General features: G+C 49.7%; 1 protein-coding gene and 1 pseudogene across 1 annotated transcript; one reads left to right on the forward strand and one right to left on the reverse strand.

Annotated features, from left to right (window-relative positions):
- The first annotated feature begins 2,370 nt into the window (after positions 1–2,370).
- Positions 2,371–3,136, forward strand: LOC132223363 (ferritin heavy chain-like; annotated as a pseudogene).
- A 3,275-nt stretch (positions 3,137–6,411) lies between these two features.
- Positions 6,412–15,592, reverse strand: LOC132223545 (receptor-type tyrosine-protein phosphatase S-like). The gene is given in 8 exon segments (XM_059678671.1): positions 6,412–7,151; positions 7,154–8,060; positions 8,062–8,867; positions 8,870–9,688; positions 9,691–9,846; positions 10,393–11,622; positions 11,625–11,926; positions 15,501–15,592. Coding segments are annotated over 8 exon segments (4,533 nt in total). The 3' UTR covers positions 6,412–6,930.
- Positions 15,593–15,893: the final 301 nt, after the last annotated feature.

Consider the following 15,893-nt stretch of genomic DNA (forward strand, 5'->3'; position numbering starts at 1 on the left):
GTTCAGAGCAGTCGGGAGCTTGTGATTAAAAAAGACAGCCGCATCCTCAGGCGCCACCCCCTTTCCGCGCGCGCGAGCCGCCACCGTACCTCTGCACTTCACCTCTGCAGCTCCTCTGGCTCTCAGCGTGCCCCTGTTTTCTTCTAGTTGTAGAAATTACAGTCAGCCAGCCTTCCTGTTGTTCTGGACGATGTTTGCTCTGACCCTTGCGGCATTCTTCAATTGTTGTGTGAGGCGACAATTTCCCGGTGTTTATCTATGCCGCCATCTTAGTTTCTCCCCTCCTTTATCCTTTCGGTTTGAATGTTTCTTACATTGACAATGGGAACACATGTTGGGGTTTTTTTTTTGCCTCAGGGTCTATTATGGCTCAGCACAACAATATTTTAAATATTTGTTCTTCATGGATTTTTGTGTTAATTTTCTAAAATTGCATTTATAATTTCATACCCATTAGAATGGCTGTAATAAAAAAGACTTAAAAGCATTGGCAAGAATGTGGAAAAATTTGAACCCTCTTATACTGATGATATGAATGTAAAATGAGGAATAGTTTGTCAGGTTCTCAAAAAGCTAAATCCAGACTTACTGTATGACCTAACAGTTCCACTCCTAAATATCCTAAATATATGCTCATGGGAATTGAAAACATGTCCATACAAAAACTTGTTGATAACAACATTATTTATAATAGTCAAAATGTGGAAACTACTCAACCAACTGATGAATGGATAAACAAAATGTAGTATATCCATATAATGAATGAACCTAGAAAACATTACACTAAATTAAGCCAATAAAAAAAACCCACATATGGTATAATTTCCCTTACATAAAATGTCTAGAATAGACAAATGTATAGAGACAGAAAATAGATTTGTGGTTGCCTAGAACTGGGATGAAAGGGATTGACAGGGAAGGATAACCAAGGTGACGGCATAGGTAAACACCAGAAATTGCTGCCTCGCACAACCACTTCAAAAATACAACTAAAAGACAAAACGGACATCATCCAGAACCACAGGAAGGCTGGCTGAATGGAAATTCTACAACTAGAAGGAAAGAGAAAAGCACACTGAAACTCAGAGGAGGTGCGGAAGTAAAGTGCAGAGGTACAGAGGAGCACATGGAAAGGGCTTGCAACTGAGGACACGGTTGTCTTTCTCAATCGGGAGGGAGCCTAAGGCTCCCGACTGCTCTAAACTCCAGTTCCAGGCGAATCTCTGGGGACCCAGACTCATACAGAGAGAAACTGGACTGTCTGGCATCAGTCGGAACTCGAGAGCAGCTTTTTCTCAGAGGTGCTTGCAGCGATTACCGGGACACTGAGACCCGGGGCCTCTTAGGGTAGGACTGAGGAGCAGCCATAGCTGCTTGCTCTGCCCTGTTGATCCCCTGAGACCCCGCCCCACCCAAGCTGTGCACAGAGGCTTTTGCATATGAATGGTCTGGCCCTTTGCAATCTGAAAATTACCTAACAAACTGCAGCTGGGACCGAGAGACCCAGAACATCCAAAAGAAGGCCCAAGGCCCCACAGAAGCTTGCATTGCTTCACAGCTGGGCCTCATCTGGGCACCTCCAAACTCCAAACAAAGAAGAGGAACCTAAGATCTCTCCATAGCTCCTGCTGGGTAGCCTCAGGCAGAGGCTAAATTAGCACCTCCCTAGAGATCCAAGAGCCAGTGTACCCAGTGGTCAGAGTGGGACCATCCAGATGACAACTCCTCAGATCCATAAGGGACACACTCAGGGGGCAGACTCAGTGAGCACCAAAGCCCCACTGAAGCAAGTCTTGCCCCAGAAGGGTGTCTCCAGCACAGAAGTTCTTCCACTGCAGACATAGCTGATTCTCACAGCCAATTGGCTTGGAGGTCAATCCCTCCCAGTGATACCTACAACAATCAAGGCTTAACTACAACAAGACTGTGCACAAAGCCCACAAAGGGGTGCACCAAGAGTGTCCACCTCAGTTAATTGCGTGGCTGAGCCACTGGGCCCTATAGGACACCTAGCACACAAAGCCACTCTATCAACACAGGGAAGCATTAAAAATGCGGAGACAAAGAAACAGGTCACAAATGACAGAAATGGAGTAAAGCAAACTACTGTATATAGAGTTCAAAATCCACACTTATAAGGTTTTTCAAGAATTTTCTAGAAACTGCCGGTAAATTTAGTGAGAACCTCAATAAATCTAGTGAGACCCTCGAGGTTATGAAAAAGGACCAACTAGAAATTAAGCATACACTGACTGAAATAAAGAATATTATACAGATTTCCAGGTCTCCGTGGAGAGCGGCCGAGGTTTCCTGCTTCAACAGTGCTTGGAGTGAACCCGCTGCCACCGCCACTGCCTCCCGCCTCCTCCTTGCAGCGCCTCGGACCTCCGACCACCCAAGGCCCCTGCCTCCACTCCAGCGCCGCTGCCGCCGTGTCCACCGCGCCCGCCTCGCAGGTGCGCCAGAACTACCACCAGGACTCGGAGGCCTCCATCAACCACCAGATCAACCTGGAGCTGTACGCGTCCTACGTCTACCTGTCCATGTCTTACTACTTTGACCATGACAATGTGGCTTTGAAGAACTTTGCCAAATACTTTCTTCACCAATAGCATGAGGAGAGGGAGCACGCGGAGAAGCTGATGAAGCTGCAGAACCAGCGGGGTGGCTGCATCTTCCTCCAGGACATCAAGAAACCAGACCGCAACGACTGGGAGAATGGGCTGAATGCAATGGAGTGTGCGCTGCACTTGGAAAAAAGTGTGAATCAGTCACTACTGGACTTGCACAAACTGGCCACTGAGAAAAATGACCCTCATTTGTGTGACTTCATTGAGACTCACTACCTGAATGAGCAGGTGAAATCCATCAAAGAACTGGGCGACCACGTCACCAACTTGCACAGGTTGGGGGCCCCTGACACGGGGATGGCCAAGTACCTCTTTGACAAGCACACCCTGGGGGACAGTGACGAGAGTTAAGCCTTGGCTGCCTCCCGTGGCCTCGGGGAGACTTCCTGGTCCCCCAAGCAGTACTGCATGTTGGAGCTACCTTTACCTTTTCTATAACTTGTACCAAATCATCCACTCATGTCTGTCATTTGTACCGTTCCTTCCAATAAAGTAATTTGGTACCCCCCCCCCAAAAGAATATTATACAGAGTTCCAACAGCAGACTAGACGATTGCAAGAATCAAGTCAATGATTTGAAACATGAAGAAGGAAAAAACACCCAACCAGGAAAACAAAAAGAAAAAAGAATCCAAAAATATGAAGATAGTATAAGGAGCCTCTGGGACAACTTCAAGCATACCAACATCAGAATTATGGGGGTTCCAGAAGAAGAGAGAGAGCAAGATATTGAAAACCTATTTGAAGAAATAATGACAGAAAACTTCCCCTACCTGGTGAAAGAGACTTACAGTCCAGGATGCACAGAGAACCCCAAACAAAAGGAATCCAAAGAGGACCACACCAAGACACATCATAATTAAAATGCCAAGAGCAAAAGATAAAGAGAGAATCTTAAAAGCAGCAAGAGACAGTCAGTTTCCTACAGGGGAGTACCCATACGATTGTCAGCTGATTTCTCAACAGAAACTATGCAGGCCAGAAGGGAGTGGCAAGAAATATTCAAAATGATGAATGCCAAGAACCTACAACCAAGATTACTTTACCCAGCAAAGCTATCATTCAGAATTGAAGGCCAGATAAAGAGCTTCACAGGTAAGGAAAAGCTAAAGGAGTTCATCACCACCAAACCAGTATTATATGAAATGCTGAAAGGTATCCTTTAAGAAGAGGAAGAAGAAAAAGGTAAAGATATAAATTATGAACAACAAATACACATCTATCAACAAGTAAATCTAAAAATCAAGTGAATAAATAATGTGATGAACAGAACAAACTGGTGAATATAATAGAATCAGGGGCATAGAAAGGGAGTGGACTGACTATTCTCAGGGGGAAAGGGGTTTGGGGGTGTGGGAAGAGACTGGACAAAAATCGTACACCTATGAATGAGGACAGTGGGGGGGGGGGCGTAAGGGCAGAGGGTGGGGTGGGAATCGAGTGGAGGGGAGCTATGGGGGGAAAAAGAGGAACAACTGTAATAATCTGAACAATAAAGATTTAATTTTTTAAAAAAGCAGCATTAAAAAGAGAAAGAAAGGGATTGACAGGAATGGGAACTGACTACTAATGGATACAATGTTTCTTTATGCTGTGATGAAAATGTTCTAAAAATAGATTTTGGTGATGGTCACACAATTCTGTAAATAGCTGAAAACCATTGTATTGTGCACTTTAAATAAGTGAGGTTTATGACATGTAGATTATAACTCAATAAAGTTGTAGAATAAGTAATTACATTAAAATATTATTTATTTTGATTACTGACTCTTTGATGCTTTCTTGAATTTTGTAACCAAGGTAAGTGCCAGACTTGACCCTAATCCTGGTTCTGGGAATCAGTGACTTCCAAAAGCTTCTTGAATAAAATCAGGCATTCCCCACACGCCATTGATTACTGAAATTCTAACCATTAAAAATTGTCCCTTAGGTTTTCACTCCTATTAGAATGTTAATTCCCCAAGAGGAAGAGGGGCAGAGAATAGCCCAGTAAGTATTGTTCACCATTGATGTCTTGTAAATGAAGTTATTTGTTCTTTTCCCCAGGGCATTTTTAAGGGGGAAGTATGAGGCACTAGGGCTCTGCAACAGAGAAGGCACTAAGGATGAGAAAAGTGCCACAAAAGCAAACTCTGTGTCAGACTCTGCACAAGGTGCAGGGTTATAGCAGTGAAAAAGGCAGACATGCTCCATGCCTTCAATGACTTAACAACTGGCAATTGAGATATAATACTAAAGACCTGATTTTGTATTGAAGGCATGAAATAGTGCACAGAGGAGGGAAAGTATTGAGTATGCACAGTGGTTTAGTTTACTAAGCACCTTTTCACCAATAATCTCATTGAGTCTTCACAACGACCCATTGAGCTTTGAAAATGATGGTCAGCAGCAGAATCCAGATTTCATCTTTTCACTACATACTGCAACTTGTCACACACAGGGACCTGTGTCTATTCTCTTTGGCTGGAGCTATGAAAGGTATAACTGGATGACCTACATGAAAGGTTGTGGACAAAAGGGGCCACATGTTATCCTGACAAGCTCAGGGGAGGCCTGCATGGCAGTCTTGCAAACTCAGAGACCTAAAGTAACCACAAAGGATGGTCTAAAATTAAACTTTATCTAAAAGCAGTTATGGTGGGTACTTATGTCCTAGGCCAGTATCTTCACTGACAAGGTCAACCTTTACCTTAACTGAGCCTATCTGTCTTTTTGTGTCTATGATAACATATACTTGAAATGTCTGGGTAACTTGTAACTTCCCTTTTTCCAGACCCCTTGGGGTCCTTCATTGTTATTGTTATTATGTTAATTGTTGACTATTAACTAAACTGCACCCACCTAAGTATGTGTCTATCATTTTACTTTTTATCCAATCCCAAGGGTTTTCCTGCTTTGCTTCCTCCCACCTCTCTAATCTATCACCATTGGATTTTATGTAACCCACCTATGTCTGCTCCTTTGATTGCAATTTATAAAAATAGATGAATACCTGCTGTTCTCTGGAGCATTATCTCAATCGGTTGAGGTTCTGCTTCCCAGCATGTGTCGACAGTTTGGCTCAAATAAACACACAAAAATTCTTTACAGGTTTCAATGTTTTTACGTTTACAAGATGAACATGGTGGGTTAGCATGGTGGTGCGCAGGTAGGCTAAATAGCCATCTCAGAGGGTGATTTAAGAAAATTGAATTTATTTAAGGGAAGAGGATGTGGGATGGGATATCCAAAGGGAAGGTCTGCACAGCACCGAGCCAAGGGGATTTTGGGTTGATGATGGCAGCCCCCAGGAGCTTGAGTTTCATCCTTATATGCAGTCACTGGCAGGAAACTTGTCAGTGTGTTTGAGGGCTGAGCTGGTGGGCTTGGAATGCAGATAGAATGCAGGTGTGCAATCAGGTGCCTTCAGGTCAATTTTCATTCCTTGTATGGTCTAAGTCAGTGGTTCTCAACCTTGGCTGCACATTAGAATCACCTGGGAATCTTTTTAAAGTCCTGATTTCTGGGCCTCATCCTCCGGAAATTCTGTTTCTTTGTTACTAATGTTGTGGCCCCGCCCCATAACAAAGAAACAGAATTTCCAAAGGATGAGGCCCAGAAATCAGGATTTTAAAAAAGATTACCAGGTGATTCTAATGTGCAGCCAAGGTTGAGAACCACTGGTAAGTCCTGATGTCCAACGAGTTTTTCCTGATCTATTGTTCTCCTGTGGTGGAAAGCTTGCAAATGGCCGTTAAGGATTATATTGCACTATAGGCCTAACACTACATTTTTGTGTGTGTGTAACAGGAATAAGCAAGGTTTTTCTTTTTAAATTCATTGACTGCAAGTCACTTTTTTTTCAGTTTGTTTCTTCTTTTTAAAAAAAATTGGAAAAAAAAATATGCTATTTAAAAAAAAGAAAATGTCACTGGACAGTTTCAGGGAGAAAAGAAAGCTGAATTCTGCCCTCCCAGCCCGGCGCCCCCAGAGTGCAGGGCTGGAAGGCTATCTGGGGGCGGGGGGGGGGGACGAGGGGTCAAGTTCATGGCCCCTGCCCTCCTCTGGTTCTGGGAAGAACCGCCATTTGCTCACCCCCCCACCCCCCACCCCGGAATTGCTCATTTTGGAATCAGAAGGAAACGAGGAATGTGGTAAGTATTTGAATGCGGCAGCCGGTGCCAGGGAGGTTGCTGGGGGCCGCGTCTTTCCCAGAGACCGTGTAGAAACGCTGCCGCCAGGGGGGTCCAGGCCTCCCGGGCCCCACCCGGCTCGGGCAGAGGTGTCTGGAACCTTGGAGTTCGGCCAGGCGACCATGGCTTTAGGTTGCATAGTGGTCAAAGCTTCCCAGGTACTCCAGGGCGACCTGGTAACAGAACTGGTACTCGTCCTCCGTTTGCATCATGGCCAGCCTCTGGGTCCGCAGCATCTTCACCGTCTGGAAGATGTCCACCACGCCTTCATACCGCATCCGCTCCAGCACGATGCTGAACGTGATGAAGATGCCGGTCCTGCCCACTCCGGCACTGCAGTGGACAGAGATGGGCCGTCCTGGCCGAAATGCTCCTTGGTCTTGTGCACTTAGCGGATGAAGTCAATGAAGCCCTCCCCCGACTTGGGCACGCCCTGCTCCGGCCAGTCCGTGAACTGGAACTGCCGGACGGTCCGCGACTGGCTGTCCCGGGCGTCCGTGATCTTGAATTCCCGCAGGATGTACTGTGGCATGTTGTACTCCGCTACTGGATCCACCACAAAGTACTGGTAGCGAGCAGAGCGTTCGGCCGGCCAGTACTGGTGACATTTTTCCCGGCCCATCTCCCGCAGCTTGGTGAGCATCACCATGATGGTGGAGTTGTTCTCCCACAGCATGCGCCAGAAGTCCTACGTGGTCTCCGCCAGCGGCCCCTGCATGGCGATGTAGGCCCTCTGCTGCCTGTAGCCATCGATGAAGCTGGCATTGATGTAGTCGGAGCCCTCCATGCCCCGGATGGGCTGCAGGCAGACCCGCGTGCTCTTGTACGGCATGATGTTGACCAGGCGGTTCTTGAACTTGTTACAAGGCAGACTGGCATTGATGAAGCGAGATGTGTGGGCTTTGGAGTTGGCTAGTCGCTTGAACTCGAGCTCCATGCCGGTGAAGTGCTCGCCGGGCTCCACCTGGGCCAGCTTCTGGATGTAGGTGTAGAGGCTGTGGGCGGGCACCTCCGTGTTGCCGCAGCCCACGGCCTCCAGCAGGGCCTCGTGGATGAAGCTGTACTGGTCCTCGGTCTGCACCATGTAGTTGTGCTGGGACCGCATGAGTGTCACGTGGCTGTACACGTCCACCGTCTTCTCTGGCTTGAGGCGCTCCAGCATGGCGTCGATGACGATGAAGCAGCCCGTGCGGCCCACCCTGACACTGCAGTGGACCACAACGGGGCCGGCATCGGGGGCGTTGCAGGTCTTGACTCTTGACTCTCTGTAGGAAAGCCAGGAATGGGGTTGGGTACTCGGGCACCCCGTGGTCCAGCCACGCTGTGAACTGGAACTGGCGGATTTCAGGCTTCTCGCTGGAGCTGTTCTTGTGCAGGGAGAAGGTCCGCACGCAGAATGTGGCCAGCTCGGTGGTGTCCAGCAGCGTTACCTGGATGAAGCCGTAGGTCTCCGTGCCCCTGTTGGGCCAGTACTGATCACATTTGACCCGCGATTTCTCCTCTAGCCAGGTCATCATGACAATGGTGGCCGAGCGCTGCTCCCACACCATGCGCCAGAAGTCTCCGAAGGTCACGGGCAGCAGCCCCTGCATGGCGATGTACGCATTCTGCCGTTGGTAGCCGTCCACATAGTTGGCATTGATGTAATCGCTGCCCACAATGCCTTCGATGGGCTGGAGGATGACGTGGGAGTGGTCATAGGCAATGACGTTGGCCTAGCGGTTCTTGGGCTTGTTCACTTCCAGGTTGGAATGCTCCCACGTGAACTGCTGGCCTGGGTCAATGGACTCGTACTCCTGGGAGAGCTTGAGGCTGTCATTAGCCTTGAGGCGCTCCGTGTGCTCCGCCATGTCTGAGATGGGGATCGGTGGGTGGCTAAGCATGCCTGGTGTCTGGAAGTTAATGTGCCTCATTTCCACGGGGTCCTTGGGATGGTGGGGGGCAAGGTCGGCGTTGTTCAGCAGGCATTTGGTGCGGGGCTCCGAGTCCTTGCGTTTACTGTCAGGTTTGTTCTTGTAGAGCAGGATGGCAATAACGATGCAGATGATGAAGACCATAGCCAGAACGGCCTGATCACCCAGATGAGCCCCTCCTCGCTGTCCACGATGGGCTGGGGGTCCGGGTTTTCCAACTGGAAGGGGTCTAAGAAGGGACTGGCAGCGAATGTGGGCTTGCTCTTCTGCAGCACGGCAAGCACGAAGAGAATGTAGCTGTGGCCAGGCTCCAGGCCTCTGTTGTCAAAGCCGCCGTACTGCTTCTGGTCCCCGGGCTGGAAGGTGGGGGGCAGCACGGAGAAGCGAGCCACGATGTAGGGCCGAGGCGCCTCGAGCTGGCGTGAGTGCCGCAGGCTGCGCCTCTGCAGCGGGGAGATGACCTGGATGAGCTCCTCCAGGTCCATGTCCTCCGGGCTGCCCAGTGGGGTCAGGAACTGGCCATCGCGAGACTTGCGCAGCGGCACCATCACAATGAAGTAGTTCTGGACGGGCACGGGGCTCTGGCCGTCGGGAAGATACACCATGATGAAGCCGTCGGTACTGGTCTTGGGGGCCACGCTGGGCTTACCGCTGAGCAGGTTGAAGGCAGTCCAGGCCGTGACCGTCTGCTGGAGGCCGCCCAGGCTGCTGCCGCGGTTGGTCAGCACGAAGTTGTAGAAGGTGTTGGGCTTGAGGTGCGTGATGAGCTTTTTGGTGGTGCGGCCATCCACTTCCAGTGTGAGCCCATTGTACTGGATCTTGTAGGGTGTGGGAGAGTTGTAGTTGTCAGGGAACTCCCAGCTGAGCAGGACCGACGTCTTCATGATCATCTTCACCTTGAAGTTCTTGGGTGACACTTGGTCCCGCAGGAACGTCCGGTAGCGGACAGGGGGGCTGTATGGGCCGGGGCCTGGCGCGTGTGGGCCCGCACTTGGAGGTCATAGGCCGTGTCGGGCTTGAGGCCCTGCAGGGTGAGCACGTTCTCAGCACCTGGCTCGGGCGCTGCCAGCAGCTCAGTCTCCCGGGCGGGGCCCAGGGCACCGGCCTCCCGGACCGCCACCGTGTACTTGACTGCCGGAGTCCATTCATTGTCTTCACTAGCTGAGTTTAGACAGAGGCCCCCCAAAAGCTAGTAGCCCTTAAAAGTCCTAGCAAAGGTCAGGGCTGTGCACCACCCAGTTAATCTAGGAACCACTCAGTTAATTTAGATAATAATAGTTGAAGCATCCCCACCTTAGTTCCCTTAATTCCTTAGATACTTATGTAGATCCTTGTTGATTATTGTTAATCAGATACACTCGGAAATCTATTGATGAGCTAATCAGATACTCTGCCTACACTCGGAAATCTATTGATGAGTTAATCAGATACTTTGTCTATTCCTGGAAATTGTCTGCTGATCTGTGTGTCATTGAAACTTCCTTACCCTAAGGGCTACTCCAGATCAATAAAAGATTGGAGCAGCCTGAGCATGGGTGGAAGTCCTTCGGGACTTGCCCGCCTGGTCCTCCAATATTGCAAAATTATCTCGTGTCTTTTTCTCTCATTTGTTGTGCGGTTCCTCTTTCAGATACCGAACTCTACTCCACGCAGAACGTGGAGGGAGTCTTACTCGACACTTGACGATGGCCCCGTTGCGCTCCGCAGGCACCAGCCGCAGCCAGCGCAGCAGGACGGTGCCAGCAGAGGCGTTGCCAGCCACCTCGAGGATCTGCGGATGGCCGCGGGGTGTGTCCTCTGGGATGCTCAGGACCTCCGCCGCCTCCTCGCCCAGGCCACCTCGGCTGCGGGCTGCCAGCCGGAAGACATACGTAGCCCCCTTGTGCACGCCTGACGCCGTGTAGTGGTTTTCGGTGGGCAGGAACTCCAGCGTGGCCAGGGGTGACGAGTCCTCTCGGCCGAACTGCAGGCGGTAGCCCAGTACCTGGTCCTCAGTGGTGCCAGCTGGGGGCTCCCAGCGTGCCAGCAGGCTGCCCTTGGGGGTCTGCTACACCGACAGGGTGGGGCGGCCCAGCACTGCTCCTTTGGTCACTACCACCTTGGGTTTGCTGCGAGCGCCATCGCCTTTCATAGTGTTGGCAGCTACAGTGATGGAGTAGGTGGTCTCAGGCTGCAGGTTTGTGATGACCATCTCCTAGACATCAGCCAGCATGATGTCCTTGATTCGCGGTGGCCCCCGGGCCTCGGCGCCCTCCATGCGCACGTAGTGGACTTGGTAGCCGTGGATCTGGCCATGCTGCAGGCCTGGCAAGGGTGAGCGCCACAGCACGCGGATGGCCGTGGCGTTGAGCGCCTCCGCCTCCACCTTCCGGGTACGGCTGACCACGGGCGAGCTCTCGGGCCCTGGTCCCACCTCTGTATGAGCAACAGTCGTGATGCGGTACTCCGTCCACTTGTCCAGTGCCTCCAGCAGGATCTGAGTGGAGGTCGGGGGGGGGATGCCGTTCATCTCCTTGGGTTGCGGGTCCTCTGAGCCCAGCGGTCGGTAGCGGACGCTATAGCTCACCAGGGCCCCGTTGTGTGTTTCCAGCAGGGCCCCATTGTGTGTTTCCAGCGGTGGCGGGCGCCAACTTAACAAAATGGCCGTGGAGCGTGTGCTGACACACTTAACATCTTGAGGGGAGGCAGACAGTTTGAACTGCAGGGTGCGCTGCCGCACCACCGAGGTGAAGGCGCCCAGGCCCTGTGGGGAGCGTGCCGCCAGGCGGAAGGCATACTCCGTGTTGGGCTTGAGGTTGTCTACCACGAACGCTGTGGCGGGGTCGAAGGTCCTCCCGACCTCTCTGCCGTGGTCGCCTTCCCGGAACAGGAGCTCATACTTGACGATGCTCTTCTGCTGTGGGGGCTCCATGAGAGCCCGATGCTCGTCTCAGACTTGGCATCGGCCCGGAAGTTCATGGGCTGGCCTGGCACTCCCTGCTGCGTCTTGACCTGGATGGGGTCCGAGAGGGGCCCGTCGCCCACGGAGGTGAAGGCCAGCATGTGCACGGTGTAGGTCTCATCCTCCAGCAGGCTGCCCACCGTGGTCAGCAGGCGGCCGTCCACGTTGTGCTTCTGCCAGTTGCCCACGGGGTGCTCGGGCTCCATGGTGTAGTAGATCCTGTAGCCCCGGATCAGCCCGTTGGGCTCCACATTAGAATCACCCGGGAATCTTTTTAAAGTCCTGATTTCTGGGCCGCATCCTCCGGAAATTCTGTTTCTTTGTTACTAATGTTGTGGCCCCACCCCATAACAAAGAAACAGAATTTCCAAAGGAAGAGGCCCAGAAATCAGGATTTAAAAAAGATTCCCAGGTGATTCTAATGTGCAGCCAAGGTTGAGAACCACTGGTAAGTTCTGATGTCCAACGGGTTTTTCCTGGTCTATTGTTCTCCTGTGGTGGAAAGCTTGCAAATGGCCGTTAAGGATTATATTGCACTATAGGCCTAACACTACATTTTTTAATCCTCTCTCTCATCCTTCAAAATCTGCTCTCTTGAATATTTCTAAAAGTGCAACGAATACTTAAAAAGAATGATGGAGGCATGAGTGAGGAGGTCCTTAGCCAAATGTTAACTACATATTCTATGAAGATATACTAGAGTTCTTCGTGAGTTCTTTGCTAGCCTCTTGCTTTAGCCAAGTAGGATAATAATGGCATTATTGATCACCTCTAATTTAAAAACCTTAGTCTATTTATATGTGAACTGAAGCTCTCTGTTACTGAGTAATTTCAGGGAAATCCAAAACATGTTTCTGATTTTCTTGCATTTATCTCATAAAAATGTTTAGAAAGGGCCTCTTTAATAAACTTTTTAAGTTATCTTTTGCCTTCTGTATCAAGGATGGCTATTTGTTTTTGCAAAACCACAGTGCTGTACTTTCAATCAAATATGATATGCAATCTGAATTAGGTTTGAAAAATTTGATTGAAGAGTGAAAAGCAAAATTCTAAATTCATAAAAACCTCACTGAAATTTCAAGTTTCCCATTTAAATGACCTTCATACGTTGAATTTAGATTCTAGGCATATCTTCGAATCTGAAGTTTTAAAACTCAAACCCAAGTTTACTCTCCTCAACTTTATACTCTTCCATATAAAACAAACAAATGAACAAATGAGAATTGCTTTCTTTGGTGTCCACACAAAAATATATTTGACTTCTTTTGTGGTATATATGATTTGGCCTAGATTAAAAAGAACATCCTAACTTTGTCTAACCTATAGACTGGAGAATCTCTGGGTGGAATGGTTAAAGGATGGCCCAAATATTCCAAGACTGTAAATGCCTGGATTCTAAAATAGCTGAAGCTTTAGAGATTAACTAATAAACTAATGGGTAGGGCTAAGGAAGCAGAGAGGCAAAAAAGACTATAAGAAAGTTTCTAGGCATTTATAATAGTTGTAACTAAAATTTATATGGTGTACCAGGTATTAGTCTAAGAGCATTACGTGTGTCTGCCCTTTTATTTGTGCAGCAACTCTAGGAGATTGGTAGAATTATCCAATTTTATACATGGAAAACAGAAGGCACTAAGAGGTTAGCAACTTGCCAAAAGTCACACAGCTGGCTAGCGACAGAGCTAGGATTTAAACATAGGCAACTAGGACCTAGATCCATATATACTACTAGTGGCCCAGTGCACTAAATTTGTGCACAGGGTGGGGGGGGGGTCCTGTAGCCCAGCCTGGACCCTCTCCAATCTGGCTCCTAACTGCTCACCTGCCTGCCTGCTTGTCCACCCCTAACCACTCTGTCTGCCAGCCTGCTCATGCCCAACTGCCCCCCATTACCAGCCTGCTCAGCCCCAACTGCGCCCCCCCCCTGCGCTGCCGGCTTGCTAACCCCCAACTGCCCCCCCCACCAGCCTGATAATCCCCAACTGCCCTCCCTTCCTGGCCTGATCACCCCTATCTGCCTCTGCCTTTGCCTTGGCCCCGCCACCATGGCTTTGTCTGGAAGATGTCTGGAAGGTCTCTTGGTCTAATTAGCATATTATCCTTTTATTAGTATAGATAGGATATGACATACCACCATAACTATAACATATGTACCAGTATTACTCTATGAGAATACATACTTCATGCGATAGGAAGGCATCTAATACATTACATTGTATATGTTGTAAGTAATAGGAAATACTGTATTTGTAGCAATAGTATACACCCTGTGGCTTCCCTTCCTGATTTGGGAATGGTTCCCCAGTTCTTTGAACGTTTCCTGGCCCCTGATGTATTTGGAAAGAAAATAGCTCTGAGTTTGGAGAAATTAAATTACATTCATGACTCTAATTCACCTGCCTCCTGTACTTCCAGCCAGATAACATGAAAAACATTCCTGGGGCTGGTGCCTCCAATGGCTGAGCTCCGGAGTGAGGGCCCAAGGCCCAGCGCTGGGTGGGTGACAGTGACTGGAGGCACCTCGGGTCCGTCCTGCAGTCAGCACGGAGACTGGGTCCCTCTGCTCCCAGCCCCTCCCAAGTCCCGGTGCCGCCTAATGAGGTCCCCAGGCTGAGCCCCAGTCCTGCTGCCCTATCCTTGCCAGGGACGGGGTGTGGCAACGCGGGGTGCAGGTGTCCCATTTTCATTAAAAATGTTCAACCTGCGCCCACTCCACCGATGTCTGCAGGTGGCCCGGGGGCAGACAGTGATCCCAGATGCCCCCGCCAGAGCTCAGCCAGGATGGTCTGGGGTGAGACAGCCCTGCCAGGCTCTGTGGCTGCGACTTGGACCCGCTTCCTTAACCAGGGACCTGACGCTGAGCGGGCGGCAGCGGTGCTTCCTCCCCAGCCCACACTGGAGCGGGTCCCTGTGGTTTCAGAACCGAATTCCGAGGGCCTCCCCGGGTGGCAGTGGCCTTGAGCCCATTGGCACTCCCTCAATCCTGCCAAGGCTTGCTTTTCACACTTGCTGAAAACCTTCTCAGTCCACTTGCCATAGTAATCAGTTTGGGCTGAAAGAACTGGGGGACTTCGGCCGCTTGCCTGCTGTTTCCCCCCAGCCCCACCCCAGGCGGGACTGAGAGGACTGGGGGGCTTTGGCCGCTCCCCCCGGCGGGTTGAAAGGACTAGGGGACTCGGTGGGGCTGAGGGGACTGGGCACCACCATCTTGTGGCTGTGGTGTTATAGTAATAAGTTTAGTTAATATAAGTTAGCATAAGCAAACTCCATTTTGTATTAGTATAAGTTAGCATAAGCAAATTTCATTTTGTATTAGAGGGAATTTTAACTTTACTTAGAGGAGGAACTAGCTTGTGTGTGTATGTGTGACCCTGATAAATAACTTGTAACTCCATGCCTATGCCCCCCTGGTAAACAACCTGTAACTCCCTGCGTGTTTATCCTGATAAGCCCAGAAGGCACCCCCGGAGCACACTGATATGAGACACTGAAGAAGCCCACCCGTCGGGTATAAAAAGAAGGACTCTCACAGCAGCAGTTAGACGCCTGTCTGACCTCCACAAACAAGATGTTCTCCTTCCCCTGGAAACTGCAATTCCTGCTTTTCTTCTTAGCCCAGACTGTTAGAGGCCTCTCTTCATGTCAAGAGACCGAGCACCTGCAGCTGCGTACCTGACGACCTCTGTGTGTCTCTGTCAGTGAGTGTCTCCGGGTGGCCTGCCAAGGACTGAAACCCATCACCTCTCTGGTAAATAAACCTGTGTGATTCTTGCATTTTGTTTTCTGTGTCTCCTCTCTTCTTAGTTTTAGTTTAAGCTCTGCCTAATTAATTAATAATAAGTACCCTTTGACGTCTGTATTGGTATATCCAAATGAGGCGCTCTGGGTCACCTGTGCATATGTTCCCATAGAATTGGAACATATGGGTGCCACCATCTTTGTGACAGTGTGATGATCAATTTGCATATTGATGCCTAAAGACGTTCCATCCTTGCTGCTTGACACAGTTGCTGCAGGGAAGAAACATCCGCACAGCATATGTTCCAAGGGACCTGGTGTATATGGCGTACTGTTTTTAATACGTTTGCTCCCCTTCTTAGCGCTATGTGTTCTTACCAGGGCCACCTCCCTGGGAAAGGTTGTTTCCCCAGCTGGGAATGTTTCCCTAGAGTTAGGGATTAACAGGACTAGGGAAGGGAATGAATCAGTAAAACCCCCTAGTTTTACAGAAATACCA

The sequence above is a fragment of the Myotis daubentonii genome, chromosome X (assembly GCF_963259705.1).
Source record: "Myotis daubentonii chromosome X, mMyoDau2.1, whole genome shotgun sequence".
Taxonomy (NCBI): Eukaryota; Metazoa; Chordata; class Mammalia; order Chiroptera; family Vespertilionidae; genus Myotis; species Myotis daubentonii.